The sequence below is a fragment of the Annulohypoxylon maeteangense genome (genome assembly GCF_022496945.1).
Source record: "Annulohypoxylon maeteangense strain CBS 123835 unplaced genomic scaffold GGS22scaffold_18, whole genome shotgun sequence".
NCBI classification, from domain to species: domain Eukaryota; kingdom Fungi; phylum Ascomycota; class Sordariomycetes; order Xylariales; family Hypoxylaceae; genus Annulohypoxylon; species Annulohypoxylon maeteangense.
The window spans coordinates 737,116-762,224 of record NW_025953265.1 but is presented as its reverse complement, the minus strand read 5'-3'; the positions used below and the strand labels follow the sequence as shown (position 1 = coordinate 762,224).

The 25,109-nt window shown below is 47.7% G+C and overlaps 6 protein-coding genes across 6 annotated transcripts; 4 read left to right on the top strand and 2 right to left on the bottom strand.

Annotated features, from left to right (window-relative positions):
- Positions 1-4,330: 4,330 nt before the first annotated feature.
- GGS22DRAFT_196386 (uncharacterized protein) lies at positions 4,331-6,055 on the bottom strand (the record flags this gene model as incomplete). Its single annotated transcript, XM_047965811.1, has 1 exon — positions 4,331-6,055. Exon 1 carries the CDS (start codon positions 5,888-5,890, stop codon positions 4,331-4,333), a length of 1,560 nt encoding a protein of 519 aa, XP_047815666.1. The 5' UTR covers positions 5,891-6,055.
- Positions 6,056-7,936: 1,881 nt separating this feature from the next.
- GGS22DRAFT_57292 (RTA1-domain-containing protein) lies at positions 7,937-10,138 on the bottom strand. Its single transcript, XM_047967446.1, has 3 exons — positions 8,983-10,138; positions 8,758-8,932; positions 7,937-8,689 (listed from the first exon to the last, which is right to left on the bottom strand). Exons 1-3 carry the CDS (start codon positions 9,442-9,444, stop codon positions 8,295-8,297), a joined length of 1,032 nt encoding a protein of 343 aa, XP_047815665.1. The 5' UTR covers positions 9,445-10,138; the 3' UTR covers positions 7,937-8,294.
- A 1,188-nt stretch (positions 10,139-11,326) lies between these two features.
- GGS22DRAFT_192024 (alpha/beta-hydrolase) lies at positions 11,327-12,440 on the top strand (the record flags this gene model as incomplete). Its single annotated transcript, XM_047965207.1, has 3 exons — positions 11,327-11,513; positions 11,582-12,323; positions 12,380-12,440. The coding sequence occupies 3 exons, from the start codon at positions 11,327-11,329 to the stop codon at positions 12,438-12,440; spliced, it is 990 nt and encodes a 329-aa protein (XP_047815664.1).
- A 705-nt stretch (positions 12,441-13,145) lies between these two features.
- On the top strand, positions 13,146-13,883 carry GGS22DRAFT_192023 (uncharacterized protein; the record flags this gene model as incomplete). The annotated part of the gene is made up of 1 exon (XM_047965206.1): positions 13,146-13,883. The coding sequence occupies one exon, from the start codon at positions 13,146-13,148 to the stop codon at positions 13,881-13,883; it is 738 nt and encodes a 245-aa protein (XP_047815663.1).
- Positions 13,884-19,412: 5,529 nt separating this feature from the next.
- Positions 19,413-19,949, top strand: GGS22DRAFT_192022 (uncharacterized protein; the record flags this gene model as incomplete). Its single annotated transcript, XM_047965205.1, has 1 exon — positions 19,413-19,949. One exon carries the CDS (start codon positions 19,413-19,415, stop codon positions 19,947-19,949), a length of 537 nt encoding a protein of 178 aa, XP_047815662.1.
- Positions 19,950-21,294: 1,345 nt separating this feature from the next.
- Positions 21,295-23,724, top strand: GGS22DRAFT_57206 (alpha/beta-hydrolase). The gene is made up of 3 exons (XM_047967445.1): positions 21,295-21,758; positions 21,845-22,205; positions 22,260-23,724. Exons 1-3 carry the CDS (start codon positions 21,598-21,600, stop codon positions 23,667-23,669), a joined length of 1,932 nt encoding a protein of 643 aa, XP_047815661.1. The 5' UTR covers positions 21,295-21,597; the 3' UTR covers positions 23,670-23,724.
- The last annotated feature ends 1,385 nt before the right edge of the window (positions 23,725-25,109 follow it).

Below are 25,109 nucleotides of genomic sequence, written 5' to 3'. Positions count from 1 at the left end.
TACTTTCCGAATTTCAAGGAACGATCCTACAGAAGGCGGCGAAGGTATGAGGCTCTCTGCGCTTTGAGACTAGAACGCCGAATCTTTCGACCGAATATCCAAATCTAGAATGCCGGATAGGACCTAACAGATCAAGATCTAGATCCGTGACAATCATTATTCCGACTTAATATGCATAAGTAGTCGATAACTAGTTGGCTACTTGGGTGGGCGGTTATGAAATGAGGCCACTCGACAATATTGTATGTAAGGACTTCTAAAAACAGGTTGGCTATAGATCAGCTCATTCCAGCCAGTTCGATTCTTGCTTTCGCTTATTCTCGTCATACGGGGTCGTTCATACCACCTAACAAGACAAGAATTATCGGCGTTGGAGCGATACAACGACACTATCTCTCTAGAGTGTAAGTATGCCGGAGACTTAATAATGAGGTCGATACAAACTCAGACCGGAGGGTAGGTCATTAACGATGTGAAGATGAAAAGCATGTGATGAGACATTGGCGGTAGCTAATCTACACTACAGCGTGGGTGGTGTACTTTTCATCCCATGTCGATTCTCGGTGAGGGGCGATTTCGCCCTACCCCAAAAACTCACCTCGTCTAGCCGACCAATATAAGAAAAGACACATACAACTTAAACCAACTTAAACCAACTTGAACCAAATTTACTCGATTATTGACACGGCTCTAGAAAAGCTTAAAATGGCAAAACCAGCCCTATCAGCCTCAATATGTCATTTCATTGATTATACCACATATTACTTCATAATAACCGTCGACATATTGAAACAGTAGCATGCAGATGCAGCGCCAAGGTTGTTCAACTGACACCAATGTACGATTATCGACAGTTCCGTGTTCATTACTACGTCACCAGCCGAATGAAAGGCGCTCCAACTAATATATGGAAATTAATCTACTGGGAGAACCAGCACTGTCGCATTGGGGACCTCGCAGGCAACATCACACCGCATTATGCCGAGAAAAAAGAAATCTGGGGAACCATGAAAGACACACTTTATCGATGCTTATTCCCCCGGATTAGTAACATCCGCTGCTATACACATGCGCACACGATTATATGATGTCGTACGATCAGCGGCACCTGCAGCAAGAAGAGCCGGTATTGGAAGTCTAAAAGAACAAGCTCAAACTGCATGTCTCGCCAGAATTAATTGGTTATCCATTCCCGGGTCGTTTTCGATCGTCAGGTTCCAGGGGTTCCAGAGATTGTCGGCAGCCAGGCGATACAACCTTTACATAAGCTATGAGACGATTGACGTGACATCCTCTCTCTACGTAACCTGTATTTCAAACTATCTTTTATGAAGACATTCATACTCAAAGATCGCGAAAAACTTCATTTAAGTCGACAACATCAACACTAGTCTATACAAGTCCGCCTCAACGGCCCTTTAACGGGGATTGCTCTAAGCGTCGCAGGGGGTGCGCCCGCCCAGTCGGTCCTAACCCCAGAACTCCAGAACTCCGGCCCCATAAACCCCCCCGCGCCATCGACGCATATTGCAACCTACGACTATCTCAGGATGCCAACTCGTCGTGAAACCGACGGGCAACTAGTCAGCCGGGTCAAAGCCAAGCACAATCCCCAGATTCTTGGATTTTTAGACTCTATAGACTATTATGATGGATATAACTTGGGGAGATATGGGGCTAATTACTACCCGTCGAGTAACTATTCGGACCTTTAAAAGCTGACTACAGGCACATCTATATTATATTTGTCTCTCAACGTACGACCCCATAACGCCGAAGTCGATTCACGAACTTGCCTGATGTTATCACGTTATACGTCTAGTTAGGTGAATCTCGTGCCCAACGTAAATGAATATCCACACAGCGTCGCTTTCCGACACCCTTTTGTGCAATAGCAACAATCTTGGAACTTCGTCGTCCAAGGTGATTTCTATCTCACGATCTAATCGCTAACTCAAGAAGGTGGCACTGAGGCTGTATGTAATGACGATACCTAGGTAGTTTGACGGCACTAACCGCTTGTCAAAAGCTCTCTTTCACGAGAATCATGAGTTCACCGATAGAGCACTACCAGTAATCATAACCCTTACCCAACATTCAGCTCTTCTAGGATTACATGACCTAGCTAAAACACCAGAATATATTGCTGCCTAGTCTATACACAGCCAGTCTGACTAGATCTTAACCAGTATCGTCGCATGTATTTGTGTTTTCGGGGGTGGGGGTGGATAGGGGGTAAGTGGATGAACAGGTGCCTTACATTTCTCAACCCACTATCATCTTACTCTTACTTGATTCCAAGGAGCTAGTATCTTGATATCATAATAGACCGGTCTAGCTTCTCTAGCAGAGGTAGTTGTAAGTACCCTAATGTCAACCTAGAGCCCGAGCAAGCTTCGCGCCCCCACCATGCGCCAATGCCATTATCTACACCACCTTCCCATACCATGCTAAACCCACTCTGGAAACGAGAGCACGACTTAGATTCGGCGAAATAATAAGCGCAGGACCACTGACGCAAATTGGAATAACTACACGAAATGGAATCTTGGAACGAAATCTTAGTTTCGTCAGGTATGTATGTATCTGACTCGTTAAGCGCGGTATCCCTACCGCCCAAACCAAGGCAGAGCTTGGTTCAGGTCGCTTACAGATCAATGATTCAAAATATTCCGCTCGCTCGTCAGACTAGAGCGCGGGTCGGGTAGCTTCCTCTAGCCCATCGAGCTTATTCTGCGGGAACGTCTTTTTTCTATCAGATAGGGTGACGCGGCACTGGGTATGTCTGAGTCGTGGCTCCTTAGCCAACCCTACTACCGCACCTAAAACCCAACTTCGTCGATAACAACATCAACGCCAGCATCTGCGGATCGCCAACCCCGTTGTTTACTTACTTACTCAACGGAGCCCCGTCCCCGGTGCTAAGCCACGAGATAAGGTGACGTAGACTCAGCTGCTGACTGGTGAACTCATTTCCCTGACGAAAAATTAGGCAGGGTCGGGGTTGGCTTTGCGGCCCAGCTCCTTGGCCGTGGTGCTCGTCCGTGCCCCGGCTGCGCCGCGTCGGACGGTGCTTCCAGGACTGGACGATACACATCACCAACGACGCCGCGGAAGGCTGTGGCTCGAGGACGCCGCCGTGGCGCATCCCGGCGTGCCGGGCCGTGTGAGTTCTGGTCGCGACCGTTGACGGGGTTGGTGCAAGCGAGATTGTTTTAGGTATGATCGCAGACTGGACGCGGATTACTGATCATCCCGGAACCGGCATGTTTGCAGAATTAAAATTGGTAAGTAGAGGCTGATGACGTATACTAATCTGATGAAAATATGTGTTATAAGAACTCGCGAATCAACATCACGGCCCCGCTGTCTTGGGAGGGGAATGCCCTCGGATGCCATCACAGCCGGAGCGCAGCCTCCAATCTAGGTGCGTGTGTAATTCGACGAAAACGGTGTCTCTTGCGATTCGACAGCTTGCTTTCCTACTTAGGACATCGGCCGTGCTTGGGCTCGGAGACTTCTCGTGAAATGGGCGTTGGCGCGGCCGTCTGACGCCATCCACAGACAGATACGCTTTCGCGGAGAGACTGTGTGTGTGGCGGAGCGATGTCTTCGCTGCTATGTGGCGACGGATTTGAATAATTACAGAGTTGGGGGCGGTGCGCGGAGATTGTACGCGACATATCGATGGCGATGATTTGGATGTGTTGTAAAGCCGAGGATTCAGGGGTAAGACGGCTGGCGTGGAGGGAGATCCAGGTGCCGGCTCTATGAATAGGTAGATCCGTCATGTCATTATGAGAAGCTATGTAATGCGACAATTAGGTAAACCCCAAGATTGGATATTCACTTGCGCTTGGTTGTGTTTTCTATTATAGGGTGTTGCGGATTTCGAGGTTTTGGTGTTGAGAGATCGCATCATCTCAGCTAAGTCACAGAACAATTCCCCATTTCAACTCAAACATGCCCAGGTGACAAAATACTGATAGGAATGTATAGGTAACTACCAGGTAGCGCTTCTATTAACGTCTCTAGAAACATAATTCGTAAACAAGTCATAACTATACCTAGGGGAATTAACACAAAAAACATTACTCAATATCTTCATCATGACATGTCTCCAGTCCAGCGACTTATACGAGAAATAACCTTTTCACCACCCAAGACCAAGGGGAGATATCCTCAACCATCTCCTCTCTCAACGCTCATTGGAGTTTAAATATACAGACAGCATGTGAGAGAGCCATGCAATCAACCCAGAAGCAACCTCAACCAGCAAGCAACCCCCCTATCCCAAAACCAAGCCCTTACTTACCTAGGTAGTAGGTGCTTAGTTTCTCGGCATCCGCGGCGGCTGCAACTTCGGCTTCGGCAAAGACTCCGGCGTCAAATACTTCTTACAGATATCATTAATCTGCGTCCGCGTCGGCACATGGGTACACCGAATCGCCACGACCTTCAGATCCTCCGCGGCCCCAAAGATGTTATCCAGAATCTCAAGGCGATGGTTCCGGTACATCTGTGTACGGGAGTCGACTTCCCGCTCGATCTCCTCCTGGTTGTAAATGCCGTACTGCATCTTCGTCTCCGCGGACAGCTGCTCGTCCGACTTCTTCATCTCGAGCTGCATGCGCAGGGTATCCGTGCGCAGCTGCTCGGTCTTCAGACGCGTCTCTGCGAGGCTGAGGTCCGTGACGAGTTTGAGCGACCAGAGACGCGTGCGCATTTGTTGTTTGGGCTGCTTGTTCAGCTCTTCCGTCAAGGACTTGAGGACCTCCAGAGCGTTGGTTTCGGGGGTCGTGGTATTACCGAGGCCCTCGTTGAACTCAAGCACTTTCCCGCGCAGGAATTGCAGGTCCTTTTTCAGATCCTCGACGCAGATGTGGTATTCCCGGAGATTGTTCTGGTCCGCGATGCTGGCCATCCAGTCGTCGATCAGGGCCTGCACTTCCTTGCTGATCTCCTCGTGGTCCCTCTTCGCTTTCCGTAGACCCTTGATGATCGCGGCCGTGTCCGTTTTCTCGGGGTTCGATTTAGATAGCTTCAGCTGGCTGATCTCGTGGTCTTTATCCCGGATATCGCGACCCTGAGAATCGTTCTTGTTCTCTAGCTCCGTAATCTGACGATCTTGCATACGTATCTCGTCTCTGGCGGCGTTCTCTCGTTTTCGCGACTCCCTCAACTCGGTTTCAAGAGTCTTAATTTTCGCGTCTCGATATGTATGCTCTCGCAGAAGATCATTAATCTCAGATTCCAACCTAACGATCTCGTCCTTCGCCTTATCATCGATCGGAGGCTGATTAATTGCGTCGTCGAGGTCGTCGCGCAGACGCTCGTTATTCTCCTCAAGCTCGGCGATCTTTTTTGCCAACTCATCATTCTCCGACGTGAGCTTAGCCTTCTCTTCATCGCATCGTTTAGCCGCATCCATTGCTAGTCTCCCATTAGCATCCCGGAGATTACGGATCTCTTCGGCCGCCTGCTCGCGCTCTTCAGCCATATCGCACATGCGACGAGCGACGTATGCGACAGAGCCTTCGTTCTGGGCAACGAAACGGTTGAACACAGCGATCGGGACCGTCGTCTCTCCAACGAGATTCTTCTTTGTGCGTTCGAGCCAAGCTCCGGCCCTAATTCTATGAATCTTAGCCGTCATTCTCTCACGCTCTTCTGTTGTGGCCTGGCGACCAACAACTTTCTCCCAATTCTTGACTACTTGCCTTGCTTCCGTTTCAATATCATCCTCAACTTCAGTTGGGCCGGTCAGGATATCCTCATTTGCCTTCTTCTTGTAGTAGTCCTGGATGGCCTGGTTGTTGAAGGCGTCAAAGTCGGCGTCGGGGAGAGAAAACCCATGAGCGGGTGCGTTGCCGTTTCCTGGTGCAGCCATTATGACAGATAGTTATTTCTGCTGGCGTGTTATTTTATATAATCTGCGTTGGATGGTACTAGGTAGGTATATAACTTAGAAATTAAGGTAAGTATTGACTGACTTTTAGTTTTCTTTACCTACTTGTTGATACCTATGAAAGATGATACTGGATATCTTTATGGCTTCCGAATTCCATGCATAAAATCCTAATACTTATACTCATATACGATATTCTAGGAGCTAGGTCTTTGCTCTTGTAGGCCACCATGATTGTTTCGTTGTATAATGAGTTCGTTTTTGCGGTAAGGGTTTCCAAGACAACTAACTAGTGTTGTTCTTCACCCAGAGCTACACACAAAATATGAAAAAGAGTGTGATGAGATTTTAGAACTTGTGATGTATCATATAATCCTTTTGTTCACCTCTAAGCAATTTGTTCAGAAATCAAAGGAAGGAAGTTCTCATAAAGAAATCCATGAAGGGTATTGTTAGACATAACAACTGACATCTACCTAGTTGACCTAAGCCATAAAGCTAACACATACATTTCGAGATATGATGTCAATTCATACAACATACCAGATTTTAACCGATGTATAAATAATCATTTACAGATAAAAGAGTAAATGCTAGATATGTATGAAGCATGTCGTTACTTCACAGTGTTCATATTTGGTGGAAAGGGGTTAGAATGGCTTCTGGGAGAATTGCTTAGTAATACAACTGTCGGCACCTTTCTTAAAGAAAAAAAATCAATTCAAGCGAACTACAATTGAAAGAGATTTTAAGTTATAAATTTACTTCATATAAGTTCTAGCTAGATGAATTGTTCATTTATGCGGAATGTTCCTGTTATTCTAGCCAGCGACAAAATTTGCGAAAAGGGGAAGGCATCAACTGAGCAACGCTAAAGGGGGTACATTCAATTTGATGCCCAAGTGCCGACAATTAAGTACCTAGTATCCTTAAGTAACACACCATCATATTTCCCTACACACCGCTAGCTTATACCGCTATATTCCGACTACATGGTAAAGGTGATTGGAGCAGCGGCCGACGCAAGGGATGGAATAGTCTCTTCCAATACCCCTCGGACCCCCAAACCCAAGAGCCAGCACCTACCACAAGCGTCCGTGTAGTTAGAAAAGACACGATGTTACCCGCTCTTAGCAAGTCTCACATGTGAGTCATTTTTCGTCTGTGTCCCGATATCCAATGAGCTGGAGTGGGTAACTTGGTATGCCGATACAGAAACAAAAGCAAGGGCGGCAACCACTCCTTAGACTCTATTTGTTTACGAAGGGTGTTCAACTCTACGATTGGTGAGTGTCGACCATATGGGCGCTTCCTAGGACGCTATTGTTAGAAAGATATTACTGAAGATTTGCCCCTGTCGACACACCGGTTGAGTACCTACGGCTTCTGTCATGTTTAGTATGTGTAGGTACTCACCTCTCGTTACCTTCCATGTTCTTTGAGTAAGCGCCTTTGTGTAGGTGTCTATGGGTGTATAGTAAGACCAATGGGAAGCTCCTATTATACTCTCCATGGCTTGATATCCGTCATATCATAAAGAGTATTAATATTTATGGGTACCTAGTAGGTAGGTACCTATGTGTGTTAAGGTACTTGTACTAGGGAGACCCGGCGCCTAGTCATAGGGATAAGTCTCCATAGCTCACACAAGTGAGACATTGTTGGGTAAGATTGGCGGTGGGATATGGGACGGGAGCCTTATCTTAGTTTGTATTCTAGTGCCCTAGATGATGGGAGTCTAATGTAGGTCATCAACGACCGGCACCTGGGAGCTACAGAAAAATGTCTTAGCTAGATTAGCCTTGCCTACCAGCCGTATTCTACTACAATTGTAAACATCACGATCATGATGCCAATATTCCTACTAAGAATTAGAGCTACAAGGTCTGGGATCCCACAACTAGAGTATATCGCCGACGATTTAGATGAAGCCATGAGGCAAGGTTCAAGTCTATCAGATTCCATTGAGACAATGTATTGGATCTAAGATGAGACACATACTAAAACTGAATGAAACCAAAACAATGCGTTTCACTTGTAAATTCATCCTAAAAGATCTCATTGGTAAAGTAATCTGGTGATGTAGCTAAGTTATTTGAATAATTCGAAAACACCAGCTTAATCTGGTGTGACAATCTCGCGATATACCAAATCGCCAAAACGTAAAATATCCTGAACGCCAATTTCCGTAAGCAAAACGTAGCTTCCTGGGGAATATCAAGCGAACGACACCGTGGCGCCCTTGAAGCTAGGCTTCCAATACCCACATAAGCTTGTAATAGAAAACCATAGTAACCCTTCTTTTCCATATAACCCTCAATTCCTGAAGACCAAGATCCCCACACGAGCATCAATCCCTCCCTTCACAAATGTACCGAAGTCCCATTCACCACAAAGCATCGCTATCAACCATGCCCCCCTGCGGAGGCGGCTGTACCGGATACTGCATTTTACGGGGCGAATAGTTGTGCTGCGAAGACCTGACGCTTGACGGATTATACGTCGGACTATGGTGAGTTGACGGTGATTCGTATGGGGCCGGTCGAATTGGTCGAAGCGGTGTTTTGGAGATCCTGCGCGTCATCGTCTGAGGCTGCGAGTCGGGCAATACACGTCCTGGGAAGAATACTAGCAGGAGTAAGCTAGCGAGGAGGACCATCAATCCGTCGAGAACCAGAAATAGTATTTCGGACTGCGCGATCGAGCTGCCGTATCCCTCCGCGACTACAACAAGTCGGTATGCCGTTCGCACAACTAGTAGGAGAGTTGCTAATGAGAATGCTATGCTTTGTGTAAGTACCTAGTAGGTATGTTGATTGTTCGTTGGTAGGTTTCGGGTCGGTACCTACCCAACAAGAAGATCTTGAAGGATCCGCTGTTGTATATACCAGCAAACTTGATATCCAATGCATGGTGTCTCGTGCGGACAGCGATTGCGAACAAAATCGCGTGGAAAATAAAGATAGCTAGGGCGAAAAGTTGAATCGCTAATCCAGCGATCAGGATAGGAACACCTGTGTCAATCTTGATGATTGTTAGTCGATGAATCCCAATTCTCACGGTCGTCAACTCACATCACCCGAATCATCTCGTATCGTTGAAAGAATACCTCCGACTAGCTCGAGTACGACCGATACAGTTGAGAGGGCGTAAAATAGGTATGAATACCAGCCTGGTCTCCATGAACGGAATTCGTCGCCGTAGACAGTGACTATCTGCGGCATGACCAGGAACATCGCAGCGCAGATAAACGTCGGGCCTATGACGGTTCCAATTAGGAACAGGATGAAATAACTTCGATCATTCGGGCTGCTGTGCAACAGAACTCGACCGATATAGCCCACCACTTCTAATGCGAGTCCAGTGTTTAGGGTCGCAGCGAAAATGGAACTCTTATATTTAATCCCCAGGGCGAAGGTGACGGGGATTAAGACGGCGAATACGGCGAGAAAGATGGCATTTCCAGCGAGAGAGGGCTCGTATGTGAGAAAGATTCGCGAGCAATAGCTCGAAGCACAACCTGCTGAGCTAGCCATGTCGTGTGGGTATCATCGCATTCGCTGCTTAGGTAAATTAATTCAAAAGCGGAAAGGGAGTCCTAAAGGCAGGAGAGGATAGAAACCCTCACGACAGCCTGCTAGGTTCTATATATGCATTCGAGCATAACATATATGTCTGTCGGGCCCGATAACCTGGGAAGGCTACTTTGAGGGCGCTTGGGTAAGAAGACTACATCGGGTGAACCACCACCATGCATCGGCCCGGGGTGAGTCTGCTCCAATCGTGAGCCGATGTAGCGATCTCTAGGACCCCTCCTCTGCATCCTATAACTTTCAAAATTCGTGTTACTTGTGTTGGTTACTCTGTTGTACTGCCTCCCCCGGATTAACCAAGAGATCGACACCGGTAGGGCACACTCCAACAACCGGTCTACACCAAGACTTTTCCTAGGGCCCTCATCTTGACCCGATCTGTAGGCCAAGTTAACTTATTTTGGACCCACAAACTGCATCTTTATATATTCATTATGCGGAAGGTAGTGGAAGAGGGGGCAGCATTAGTATAAAAACATGGAGTGACGATGGGTTAGGTAGTAGGTTCGGGTTTCTGGTTTCTTTTGAGCACGACCTGAGTAATGTAACCTTGTACTTCATCCAGGATACAGAACAGGTAGGCTTGTCTCTTACCCAGGCAGCCAGGTCACATCAATTGAGAGTCCTAAGATCATGGTTTTTACAGATACCTAGATGGGTAGGTAGGTAGCGAAACTTGCAGACAAGGCTCTAGAGAAGCTCTTTCGATGTTTCTCTCATCGGTTTTTGATATGCCCAATCAGAGGTAGTAAGGGGGACGCTCATATGGAGGGTTGACCCGACGCTGTGGTTCGATCAAGGACTCCTTGTCAAAAAGGACCAATCACAGGAGGACTGGTATATCAGCGCGGTTAAAGTCAACACATCTATGGCCATTCTAGACGAACCCATGTTTCCTTAGCTCGATCTGCAGTAGGCTGCACGTAGCAGTGCCCGAGGCCAGGCTGTACGACTTCGCTTGATATAGTCGAATGAAGGACGGACTGTCCATCGCTACCTTATATGCTTGACTTGGTAGAAGGTGAAATGAGTTCTGACAAGTGACAAGGCGTTGTGTCGGCGCATCCTTCACGCGATACTAAGCAGAGGCGATATAATCTGCCTGTTGGACAGGGTAATGTCGAAAATCCATCACAGGAGGACAAGAAGCAGGCTACTAGGCAGACTGCTAGGCCAGTCACATACATGGGAATATGTTATCAACGGCAATTGACGCTCGGGGGTGCCTGATTGGACAGCTTTGAGTGTTGTTTGCCTAGCTGTTAGTGATAAAAATGCCGACCGTAACTCTCCGTGATTGATCTTGAGCAGAACAATCGTAGAGGGCACAAGCTAGTAGACGCGAGAACCGCGCGAACAAGCAAAGTCGATTCGATTTGCAAGGGTAATATCGTCCACTAGATGAACAGCGCAGGGTAAAATGGTACGATTTTTATGCAAAAAGGAGATCCCTTGTTTGTCAATCGTGTACTTCGCAGACTGAACTTGTTTAAACCTTGGAAGAAGAAAGTGAATGGTGAATACGCGTGGGCAGGAGGTAGAGCAAGATGCGACCGTTCTGCGACCCATAGCTCCTTCATCGTAAATCGATTACTGCCAAGACTCACATATAAGTGGGGCATGAGCGGGAAGCTCGGACCAATTTAAAGTTCTTACCCAGCTTACCTAACAGCTGAACCCCCTGCTCCCTCTCTCAACTTGAATCACAATATGTATGACGTATGTGGCTGGATACGCTCTAATTCTGGACTCCGGATATAACGCAACTAAACCTTCAATCAAATTCGACCAAAGGCACATAGGTGTTGAGGCGTTGAGGATAGCAATGAGTCTATATCGATGCGTCAAAAATAATCGAAACGGACTATACAATACATGCGCTCACTCGGTTCGGGCTACCCGACCGTCCCCCGCTCGGTGGTATTCTACCGATCATGGGAAACACGATCCCAGGCTGAAGGATCTCGGGAAACAGATATATGATGAATATGCCGTCATCAAAGGACATTATGGTGCGGTCTTTTTATGTTCCAACCTCTTAGAGGGCCACTCGGATTTTAAACTAACATACGAATTTCAGCTACCCCAAAGCATCCAATTGTCCTAGCTCACGGATTATTAGGGTTCGCGGAGCTTCAAGTCGTTGGAGGATGGCTCCCGACCATTCAGTATTGGAGGGGGATCTCCGATGCTCTAGAGGCCAACGGGATTCAAGTTATTACGGCAACAGTACCCCCATCTGGTAGTATCCAGCAGAGAGCTGAGAAGCTTGCCCATGGAATTGCCCAAGTCGCACAGGGTAAGAGCGTAAACATCATCGCACATTCAATGGGAGGATTAGATGCTAGATACATGATATCGCATCTTCAGCCTAATAATGTGGATGTACGCTCTTTGGTCACTGTTGCGTCTCCGCATAGAGGAAGCGCCTTCGCGGATTATTTACTCAAAGAGATTGGTACGGACCGTCTTCCAAGCGTATACAAGTTCGTCGAAGGTGTAGGGATGGATACCGGAGCCTTCGAACAACTTACTCGACAGTACATGACGGAAGAGTTCAACCCTCAGACTCCGGATGACTCAAGCGTTCGCTATTTCTCATATGGGGCGACAATAGATCAGCCATCTGTCTTTTCTCCTTTTCGGCATTCACAGAAAATCATTACCGATCTAGAGGGACCTAATGATGGTCTTGTGAGTGTTGCAAGCTCTAAATGGGGCACATATAAGGGGACTCTAGTTGGTGTAAGCCATCTAGATTTAATCAATTGGACGAACCGCTTGAGATGGACAATGCGGAAGTGGATGGGCCAAGGACCATCGTAGGTTCTTATCCGATCCTCACTCCATGATTTCATGCGTGCTAATCCACGAGTAGATTCAACGCCATCGCATTTTACCTAGATATTGCTGATATGCTCGCAAGAGAGGATTTATAATCTGAATTGTAGGATATACGTCACTACCTATACACCTGTTCAGGTTGCTCCTACCTAAGATGTACGCGTTCGTTATTTTGGAAACTATAATACCTTTTGATCTTGCGCTAATTTTGCGACAAAGTTACGGCCGTCACGACTGTCACGGCTGGCATATTCCACAACCAATCCATCTACTCTTTCATGTCAATCATGAATTAAATTGCACAGCCATCGTCTTCAAATCAATATGTGGCATTACTCGCATTACTATATTCATGGAATCAAGCAACCAGTCTTATTGGCTTCGTTACAGTCATATATTAAATTGATACAATGTCTTCACCAATAGACTCGAGAAACGGGCAGAGGCCTCCGCAGGCACCAATGCAATTTCCCTGCTTCAGCCAACTCCCCCCTGAGCTTCAAATGATGATCTGGGAGTTTAGTCTAGGAGATACCACAATGGTTAGACTTTCATTTCCCACGCGATATATCCGCGCAAACCGCTGTCCTTTAGTCGAAATTCCAAAGCCGCATCTACCGGGACGCCTTTAGAATAAGTTTCCCTCTCTCAAACCACGTCCTCTATCTAGCAAGGTTCCCGTAGCCCTCCACGTTTGTCGCGCTAGCAGGCGCATGGTTCTTCGGCATCTTATACCATTTCCCATAAAACGACGGCCTGAAATAATCAATGATCGCCAGAATCGTTTTGAATACGCTTGGATGAATGATATCGTGGAAATTGGCCCCTGGACGCCTCAGAAGAAGCTGTTTGATACCCTTGAAAAGCGTTCGAACCGCGACCTTGATATGATTAAACGTCTAATGCATACATTAGACTTGTCTTACGATTTTTTCGACAATAAAGAAGGCTTAAAACTGCTGTACGACATTGGCTCTCATAGGTTTTGCGTATGGGTTGAAGTGGATTTTCTGCCTATCCGGCCCTATAACGCCGTGATACGTGCGTCATCAATCGAGGAGTGGTTTTTTGGCTCGAGGATAACCATCGGCCAGGTCCCGAAAATCCTGCGATACTTCAACAAGGAGCCGCCTAAGGTGTGGAACAATTTCATGGAGTTTTATGCCGGAGAAATTCCTCCTTTTAATGTCCAACCCCATCTGTATACGGATCCGCTCTTCATATTGAAGATCTATATTTGGTTACTTCATGAAGTAGCAGACTGCCAAGATCATTTTTACGATTTCAGCTTACAGCTCGCTGGATACGGGAGCCCTCACGGTATTCTGAGCATCTTCGTCGCCTTAATGGATGGTCACGCTTGTCCCATTTGCCACGTTCGTGTTCTTGAACGCGTGAAGGAGCTTCTTCCAGAACTGCCCCTGGAACTTGTGGATGTACTATTCTCCGCCGTTCCAGCTACCCATAGATCTTCCGAAACCACTGACCCAATATGGTTGCCACCGCAATCGATTGAGATCGATGCCTTAATGCGTTGACGGCGTATCGGAAGGGGAGCTTACATACGACCTCATTTCGTTTACGATTCGGATGAAAGCGTAACCGGAGCGCCGGTTGAGATGAACGGTAGTTGACATGAAAATTCTCCATGCCGAGCGCGTCGGAGTCGTTTAGACTCGGCTCTAGATAGAAGAAGCTCACACTGCCAAGACAATTAACTATTTATAAACCACCCAACGTTGTCTAATGCGCATAGTGCTTATTTCTGTACGACTTGAAGAGCTGTCAACGGATACGAAAGAAACTAAGGAGATGCTAGTTTAGTTGATGGTAGGCAACTATCGTATAGTTTGCCGCTAGAGGTTTTTCAGTGAGGCAAGCTAAAGAAAATCGCGAATACCCCACTTCCCACCGGTTTGACAGAGACTAGGTATCTGTTCAATGCCGACGCGGGTGTTGGATCCAATGACTGGCTTTTCCGGTCGATGGCGGAAGAGCTGAGATGGGATCGAGTGATAACGCGCATGTGGGTGTCTTCACGTGCCGCGCCTCGTCGCTTAGGAGGCGTTGTATACCCTGCCGATGGAAGAGTGAGGGAGGAGAGGTAGGTAGGTAGATGTGAATTGTGATATATAATATTCCGTCGTGTCACATGCGTAACAGACACTTCCGGCTGCGTGAATATGTAGTTACCTGCCTGCCTACTTGCCTACATACATATGTAGGTAGGTAGGTAGTGATACGAAATAAGCGCACCACTCTCAGATCATCGCTCAACTGTTCGCCACCGCCTGAAAACCCAACAACTAAAGCCTTTAACCCCTTTTTCTCCTTATTCTTCTTCTCGAAGCCGGGTGGGGCGCTGAACTATAACGCCCAACTTATCCGAAACAGCACCGGTTCTTCCCCACAATAGCTCGGACGTCGCTGGCAAAGAAGCTAAAATGCGAGGTCCCTACCTAGTGGGCACGTAAGGCAGGACGGGGCGGGTCTTGGGCGTGGATTAGGTAACTTGGTCGATGGCGATGATACGTGGTATTGTGCCCTGTGTGCGTGGAGGGTAAGGTGTAGGTAGGTAGGGTGGGTATGGGTAGATGCGGCAGGCAAGTCGGTAGGTAAGTAAGGGCGGTTCCCGTGATAAGTGACACTAGGTAGATTCGGGGGTGCCGATTTAGGGGTGGGTTTAGGTTTAGGTAAGTGGAAGGTACTTATCTAGGTACTTGAATGACGGATCTATTGGACTTGATAGTATAGAGCTTAGTTGTTGTTGACTGTCTTCTTGTCATGTATCATGTACGTTAAAAGTGCGTCATGGGCAAGGAGATGCACGATGGATACAAGACGACGTACTCACGCTTCCAGAGAATTCCAACGGAAGTAACGCCGACGAAATCTCTTGGCTGAAGGTTTACCAAAATCTAAATCGTATACGGATATATTCCACAACAGATTCAGATCTAGACCAGCCAAGATGCCAGACCAACGGCATCATCAGCACTACGACATGTACCTAGCCATGCACCGAAGCTTAAAATACACCTGACGCTTGGGATCAGGGGTCCAGCAAGAACATTCTAGCACTAACCTGTCTACCGCCTTATCAAACACCACGACTCCGCTCCCAAACTCCGCTGTCTCCTCAGCTCGACCCGCGGAACCTCCTTTACCTTCTACGGCGACATCAGCTTACGGTTTAGACTAGGCACGCCTGCCTGCCTATACCCACATGCACGTAAACTCCACCCCCGGACGCCGGTCTCAACAGACGGTACCTGGGAGGAGTCCAAGCGTGCCTACCGCGATCAAGGGCATTCTTCCGTACCGGCCTAGTCATGCACAAAACATGAGAGCAGAACGCCTGTGTAACTATACCCTGCATGTGCGGTTCTCTGCCGGCGTTGGCCTTTTCCTTTTTCTTACTTATCTACCTACCTAACGCAGCTAAGCCAAAACCGCGAAATTTCTTTTACTTTTATCCCACTATTACCCCGGCGTCGTCGTTGGGGGACATATCATTCATTCATTCATTCATTCATGCAACACACCCGATGGCACGGGAGGGTCTGGGTCGTCGAATCACTGGGCGAGGCGTGGGCGGTGGGCGTCGAATAGCCTCAATCCCGATCCAGTTTAGCGACCTGCTTAGGTGGTAGCGGAAGTAGGTAGATACTTCGAGAGGTCTCTTTAGGGGGTCACAGTGGTGGTAGCGTTGCCTAGGAGTCGCTTTGGAGCTATGTAGGTTGATACGCTGACGGGCTTGTCTGATAGGTATATTGAAGTATTTTCAATGGGCTTCCAGGAGAGGAGGGGAGCTATGTGACGTTCACGTGCTCCTGGGGTTCCCTCTGGTAGGTAGGTCTTGACGAAACCTCCCGGGAAAGTGAGTGGAGGGTGAAGCTCTTTATGATACGGTACTCTGAGATGCTGGAGTTAGGTAGGTAGGCAAGTAATTGGACCCTTGAAGGTAAATTGGTATAAAATCGATAGTACTTGCTGAATCGGGCTCGGTAGCTGGGTTTTGCGCACGCCAGCGCCTATAATACGGGTGGCTGGAATGTGACCAGTCAACAGTACGGAGGGAGTTCTTTGAAACATCCCTAGCCTTGTACCACGAACCTGCTGGCAATTCATCTCCGCCGTCTCTAGTATGCAGGGCCACGTGTCTACTATAATTGCTATCATGGATATGGCTTCATCTAAACATATGAAAATATCAACTTACGAGAGGATTGCGGTATAAGAACTAAACTCAAAGAATATAGGCCGTTTTCAAGAGCACCTGATACAAGGACAAGGTAGGTAGGTTGGGTCGTATGATGGGTGCGAGGACGTTGTTGATTGATCAATCAACATGTCGCTCCGAGACGGAGACGAAGACAAAGGCTTATGTGTAGACCCCGAATAATGATTGCGACCTAGGATGAATCCCTAGACACGCGAATCAAGAACGTCGCCTAAGCTTGCGAATTTCCTTATCAGCTAGGCTAAAGACTCGGCGCTCGGTGTTCGTCAATGTCTGACTCGAGTACGCATGTCGAGCTTCTCCCGAGCTTCGAGTATAGTAGGGAGCGCTGTAGCGCAGATATTAAACTGTCAGTGCGTTCTGAGATGTGATAAATTAACGTCAAGCGAGTGCCTCGCAAGACTTTTTGCTTACGCACGTACAATATAGGCGCCACCTAATTACTTGGGTGGCTTTCGAATAATGTCAGGAACTCAACGAAAATCATGCAATCAGGCCAAAGCCTGTCCTTTCATTCTACCACGATAATAACCCGATGCAGATATCAATACCCGCAAATCCTACGACAGTCTTTCGGCATGACTTACCAGGGGGTGTGGTTCCGGGAGGGTCCGCACCGTGCCGATATTAGGAGTCCATCAGGCGCCGGCTTAACGGTATGCGGCGCGCACCTTTATCGCCGGCTGGCGTGATTTTCGAGAATTTATGCCTAGTCGTAATAAGAGGGTAAATTTGCTGGGCAGTCGCGTGAGAATTCCACCTAAGAAATGAATGGACCTCTGACACAGTAATTGTAATCGAGGCATCCATGGATGTCGTATTCAGCCATTTTTCGGGAAGTACTTACCTAGTTAGTTAGTCACCCACACATGGCCGGGCCACGATAGCGCGAGGTATTTCTCTTATGCCAACCTGGGCATCATGTGCCTGGGTGCCCAATCCAAGCGTGTTGTTAAGAGGCTCTTAAGGTGAGCCGGTATGAGCAAGGTGGGCGTACCGTCACGAGATTCGTTCGATTATTCACCCCGGCAGGTACAAGCATTGTAGGAGTTGCTGCAGCCGAGCATCTTCGATCGGGCCAGGTATAGAAGCAGCGAGATCGCCGATGGTTGGGGATTCGTCGGCTTCAATGAAACGCACACATTTGGTGCTATGCATATACATAGCAATATATCACAGGGACGCAGAGAAGCCCGCAGAACGGCGCTATCCTCTTCCATCTCACCTGAATGGAGATTTCCTGGTCGCGTTCAAATGGCTTGCTCTGATGGGAAACACGTTGTTTTTTGGTCTTTCCATTACCCATTAAGGGGAGGAGGGGGGAGACCCCTATGACTTGATTTTAACTTGCCTAATAATGATGGAAGAGTCCGACGGTTGTACTCGGCGTCATTTAATACTTTATTATGGTTCTGACCAAGAGTCAACTCATCAGTATTAAGCCATAAGCATAATCATATAAAAAACAATTTCGAAAATGCTTACTTTGAAGGATCGTTGTATCATTTGATACGATTTGAATGAAATGTTTGGAAATCGGAAAAAAACAAATATGGTACTTCGTAGTCGGTCTCATAAGACTCAATCGGCCAGTTGCAGGAATGTGAGATCAAATCGTATGAGCGATCGACAGCTTACATCCAACTTTCTCCTTCTAGGTCCAGAGTTGGATTGCGAAAGTGCATCCCTAGGTACTATAGTAGACATGATGTGCGCGTACGCCTCCGCGGCATCTTCCTTTTGCGTCGAATATTGGGTGGTCTCATCACCTGCTAAAAGTTAGACGTTTCGGATGAAATTAAGCAAGCTAAAATGGGGGTGATTATATCCTCTAGACTGCCAATTGTAGAGAATTTTTTTGGTAGATCTTTTAGGTCTTTTAGGCCTTTTAGGTCCTTTAGGTCCTTTAGGCAGTCTACCACTGTCGGAAGAAGCGCAGAAGGGCAAAATGCGTATAGCGCAAAATGAGTACAGCGCTCGTTGTCTTACAATCCTTTCCCGCTTGTCACCTTATTCACCCGAAACGCCCATGGGTCTAGAACGCTCTGTGGAGTCTGGCTGCATAATCCATGCAAGCCATTCTAGTGGATGGCTGCAACTTGTCTAGAAGAGACAACGGGGTTACAAATTACCTGCTGTATGTCTGGGTATGTCTAGGTACCTATGTCTGGGTAATAGACTCCACCGTTCCTTTGGCGTGTCTACTGTATCGGTAGACTTCTGTACAAGGCAAACTTCGGTGTCTGCAAGTGTACTAATTTGTGGGCTTTGTGGGCGCGAGGGCTTGAGAGAGGGGGGGCAACCTAAGTGTGCTAAGTAGTAGTGATCGTACGCATATATCGCTTTGATCTGTGTAATTAGACGATTTTCTGTACATCGGAGAATACTTTGCGGTGTGATTGCCATCTGTTACCGGGGTTGGTTGCGAGCTCGGGGTTCTGTATGTAAGATGGCCTGCTGGCTGCTGGCTGCTTGCCTCCTGTCCCTCTGTACCGTACGGTACCTACTTACCTAGCAGTGGGCGTTTCTGTAAGGCCACCGCCCACATATCCTTTTTGGGGGGGTGGGCTAATAGTTTTTCGTTCTCCCTGAAAGCCTCCCATCGATAACGACTAGACAAAGCCACTTTTCCCGTTCGCGTTGCGACAATCAAAACTACCGGCGACAAAGGTTGGTCATCCATTGTCATGTTCGGCCCAGAACATGGTCTGACCCCTTAAGAGACAAAGATAGACTTGTTAGTCTTCGTAAGTTTCGAAGAGAACCTCCGGACCTCAGGGCTTATCCGGGCGGTTCCAGTACTCCTCTAATGATCGAGGCTCCAATGGGTGTCGTTTCAAGTACTGCCGGACATGGGGGAGGAAATAATGGCAAGGACAAGAGTCAGCAAACCCAGCTGAATGGCGATAAGCAGGATACTCCGGACGATGGCAGTCACTCCCAGACTCTCTGGATCTTGATCTTCCGAGGCTCCCCTCGCGATATCCAGAGCAACCGAGTCACCGAGTTATATATCGTCTTCGATGAGAACGAGAGCAAAAACCTCACCATCCGAATCCAAGGCCATCACCCAAACTTTACCGTAGAGGAGATATGGAACCAACCTCATCCCCGAACGAGGCCGCATTTCTACCGACGACTCGCGGTCGCGACGGTTGAGACCAGTTCGGAACTTGATATGGGACTACGCGACGCAATCTCGGGCTCCCACGTGAATAATACCGAGTCGGATTGGACATGTCAGAGTTGGGTTGGGGATGTCTTGACGACGTTGCAAGATGCAAGGCTCATAACCGTCGAGGAGGGTGATAATGCCTTGAACGGGATGGTGAATTACATCGCCCGCGCCCCGTGGCAATGATGATGGGCAAGGGCACCACGGTACCTAGCCTCTGCCCCTCAGCAAGTAACAAAGATCCCTGCGTATCGAAGGGAGGTTGAGGCATTAGAGGCTAGGTAATTCATCCGTCTAGGCCAGCGAACTGGCTTATCTTGTTGGTCCCCTCCAGGTATTATTGTTGTCCTGGCACACAACTTGATTCGCGGCCCCTGACTTCGTCATAGTATATGCCTCAGAAATAGCAAGCGAATATGCATATAATTTCGATGTTCGGAATCAGGGTCACGGGGGCCTCGCTCGTCAGGCGTGCTCGGCGACATCTACTCGGCTCACCGATATATTGGCCATTTTCGCCAGATGGAATAGGCACCCGCCATAATAGGATGCCGTTACCTTCCTTAATATTACCCTTCAAGAAAACGAAGCAAGTCGTCTCCGGCAGAGGGATATCTTATAAAATAATGAGTTCCACTTAGGTCCATGGTAGTTCTCGCTGGTTTGGAAATGGGCATCAACGGCGGTGCATAATTCGGGTTCAAATCATCCTTTCGTGTCTTGCATCTGATGGGGATTGGTATCGTGCGGCATACATAGGAATATACCCTGACCTCATATCCGTAGAATAAGGGTAAGGCGTTGAAGGAAATCATACAACTTTGGCTTGCGACTATTAAAAATCCCGTTATCCCGTTATCCGGTTCGTGCTTGGATAAAATTTAGTCGAGATAGTGACCCTTAACGATATGCCTTGCTCGGGTAATACGTAGTAGATATGTGGGAATTGCTCCTAAGATCCATGATGTTATCCATGGATGTGAATCCCGAAGCCCGAAACCTTTTTCCTTCAGGCTGTAGAATTCCTAAGGATCATATTAGTTCTTCCACAACCCGAAGTGAATAATGTTTTGCTGTTGCTGATTTTTAGGTTTAAAACCGAAGTCAGCCGAGCGCTGTTTGTTTGTATGATCGAAACGCTTACAACGCTGCTATGATGTTTAGTAAAAATGAAGGTCGCGAATCCAATTGAAGTCTTTCTAAGACTGTACTTCTGATTGGTATATCATAAATTTGAGACAAAGATGAACATCACGTCAATCGGCTCTAGCTTGAATAGCTTAAATAAATCCCACCTCAAGTTCGTCTACTTTAAGAAGACGTCAGAAAAAATTGAGGAATAAAGATCGTATGCTTAAATGTTATAATAGGAATAATAAGATGTCATGTATTCTTCTAGCGAGGTGATTTGCAATATGTATAAGATAAAATGTTAACGTCGTCAGCTATTCTTGCCTACAACCTTATCAAGAACCTAATTGGCTGTTGTGGTCCCAGAATAACGTAAGCTCACCTGCATTCATGCAAGAGCCAACTGCAACTGCCACTGCCGCAATGACCCATATTAGCCTGTCTTGGATTTTCGATTGGTAGGTACCTCAGAGCACAGAGGCCACTTCGTCGCTTCCTCAAACCCTCCAATTAGCTTAACTCAATAATCCTTCTTCCAACATTCGGACTCCCGAATTTCTACTAGTTTACAACTCTCTTTACATACCTCCCTGGACTGTACATTCAGCCCTCTTATTCTTGCGTTATCCGATGGATGCATAGGGAACGAATAATAGCGACATAACCGGGTCCTCCAAGATTCCTCCTTTCTGGCGTTGCAATTATGCCTCCAGCTTCGTTCAGGAGCTCGGCGCGGGTCGTCATCGCCGCACTCGGCCTGGCGAGCTGGACAACGATGGCCAACGCTGAATTGAGTGCTAGTGACTACTATGTTCACTCATTGCCGGGAGTTCCGAAGGGAGATTCAATCAAGATGCATGCTGGGTGAGCGGAATCTCAGAAGCGCCCTTTGACGTTTCAGCCCTTCCACAAGCCGATCTCTCCTACTAACTTTCTACCTCTACACGTAGGCACATCGAGATCACACCAGAACACAACGGAAACCTTTTCTTCTGGCATTTTCAGAACCAGCATATTGCAAACCGACAACGGACCGTCATCTGGTTAAATGGAGGGCCTGGCTGCAGTTCCGAGGACGGCGCATTGATGGAGATCGGTCCCTATCGTTTAAAGGATGAGAATAATCTGGAGTACAATAATGGGAGCTGGAACGAGTTTGCAAACTTGCTTTTTGTCGACAACCCTGTTGGAACCGGATACAGTTATGTTAACACTGATAGCTATGTCCACGAACTGGATGAGATGGCGAACCAGTTTGTTAAGTTCCTCGAGAAGTGGTATAAACTATTCCCCGAGTACGAACATGATGATGTGAGAGACGAAAACACTAGTTCCTGTTGTAATATATTAACTGAAGCTTTCTAGATTTACATTGCAGGCGAATCATTCGCCGGGCAACACATCCCCTACATTGCCAAAGCAATACTCGAACGAAATAAGCTACCACAAACCCAATTCCCATGGAATCTTAAAGGGTTACTTATCGGAAACGGCTGGGTCTCACCACCAGAACAGTACGAAGCGTACCTCGCATTTGCCTACGAGAAGGGTATTGTGGCCAAGGGTTCTGATGCATCGGGCAAGCTTGAGGCTCAATACCGTGTGTGCCGCAAGGATTTAGCTACATCGGGTAATCGCGTGGACAATACCGCTTGCGAACGAGTGCTTCAAGATATTCTCCGGTTGACACAGACTAGGAATTCCAAAGGCGAACAAGAATGCTTTAATATGTACGATGTCCGATTGAAGGACACCTACCCAAGCTGCGGAATGAACTGGCCTCCAGACCTAACCTCCGTTACGCCATACCTTCGAAAGCAGGAGGTGGTAAAAGCTCTACACATTAACACTAACAAGGTTACGGGATGGACCGAGTGTAACGGTGCTGTTGGAAATGCGTTTAATACTCAGACCTCGAAACCATCCGTCGATTACCTACCGGACCTCCTCAAGGAAGTAAATGTCCTCCTCTTCTCGGGTGCAGAGGACCTGATATGTAACCACCTTGGTACGGAGGCTTTCATCAGCAACATGCAATGGAACGGTGGAAAGGGTTTCGAGTTATCCCCCGGTAACTGGGCACCGCGCCGCGATTGGACTTTTGAAGGGGAAGCAGCGGGTTTCTGGCAGGAGGCTCGTAATTTAACTTACGTCCTATTCTACAATTCTTCCCACATGGTGCCCTTCGACTACCCGCGCCGTACTCGCGACATGCTGGATCGATTCATGAGTGTTGATATCAGTAGTATTGGTGGAACACCATCCAAGAGTTTCCTTGACGGCGAGAAGTTGCCCGATACGACTGTCGGCGGCGCTACCAACCATACCGACTCGGACCAGGCAGCCAAGGATAAGGAGGTTAGTGACGCCAAATGGGGCGCATATCAGAAGTCGGGCGAAATGGTCCTAGCTATCGTCATCGTCGGCGCTGCCGTCTGGGGCTACATCATCTGGCGCGGACGCCGCCGGACTGCCGGATACTCGGGTCTGCCCGTCATATCTGAGCATGGGCGTGGCGGTGGGCTTGAGAGCTTCCGCAGGAGGACCAATAACACCCGCGATCTAGAGGCCGGCGACTTCGATGAGAGCGAGCTGGACGAATTGCACGTCGCTCGTCCTAAAGTTGCGAGTAGAGAAAAGCGATATACCTCGGGCTCGGTAAGCGATGATGAAGGAGAAGACGACGACGGCGAAGACGAGGAGACCGACATCGATGAGAAGGCCGCGAAGAGGAGCGTAGGGGGCAGTAAAGGCCAATCGGCAAGCAGGAACTAGAGCGGTCCTCCGACTCGGTCGAGCGGTTTCAAAAGAAGGCGAGCATTCTTCTTGGACGGCGCAGAGGAGTCTTGGTTCGGGTCCCCTCAAAATCAATAGAAAACTTTATTTATCCCCTTTTCGAAAAATTTGTCGAGAAAGCCATTCGCTTTTTTAAACTACCAACCACCACCACACTGGCCTGTCTTTTTGTCCCCCTACCCCTTGTGTATATATGCATGCGCACAGGTATACCTACATCTATTATCATAGCGACTTTTGCTTTTTTGGGGTACGGTAGGTGTAGGTTAGGTACTAGGTAGGTAGGTAGGCTGTCAATATTATTACAGAGCGTTGAGGTTATATGCGCCTGAACCTGGTTCGGTTTTATCGGTGATGTGATGGTGGCTTGGTGATTGATAAATGTAACTGTTTTACGTAATCTGCCGAGGTACGTTGCCGTAGGTAAGATGCTCCTCATAATATCTGTGACCAAGTAAATGAACTGGCATTTCACAGTACATAAAAGTCACATCATAAAGACAGTGCCATGGCGTAAAAACAGACGAATTTAATTCCTATCATGATCATGCAGCTCGTACGGCATTTTCAGCTATGCTTGGTCCTGTTAAAAAGCAAACGCAGCTAGCAAAGTATTTTTCCGTGACGAGTAGACTATCTAGGTACCTATCTACGACCCAGAACGGGACGTAACCTCGACATCAACAGACAGCTCAGGGGTATCGTTGTTATTGCGATTATTCATCGTCGATGAAAACCCCCCATCCTAGGCAAGGTGTCCTGTTTCTAGACGAGATCGTCGTTCTGGGTAACCTGAGTTTTGATATGTGGTGGCGTTGTATGTGTATCCCTGAGGGAGATTGATTGATTGAATGATTTGATTTATGCGTGAACGCCGCAGCGAGGAGGGGGATTGAAGAAAAAGTAAAAAAATTCAAGGCGCGGAGAACCCCAGTATGTACTCCGAAGGCTTTCCGTATGTATTTGCAAATGCACACTCCTACTCCTTTTTCCCGCCCATAATCCCTCCCAGCCCCATTTCCCCGTTTCGCACGCGCGCCCGTGCGCGATTGAACCTGATATGATGACGATGTGTCCCCCTTTAACGAAGAATCGATTATTCGATGCATCTGCCAGATAGGAGGGCGGCGGACGATGGTATGACTAAAATCAGAACGGCTCGCGATTGTCGTCCGTTGGTAATAACTCCGTGCTAAAACAAATAAGGCATGCCGAGGGGGTATCGAGTCTTGCTAACGACTGCTGCTGAGAACGCCTGTAGACAACGAAATAAGAAAAAGAATTACAAGGCAATATTACTCTGAACCGTTTTAAGAACACTTAGGAACCCGTTATGTGGGTTTGCTATGTGAAATGGGTCTAATGACCCGTTACTTGGCCCATAACCTGCATGTGTGGCGCGTCTTGGTAGTAGAACTA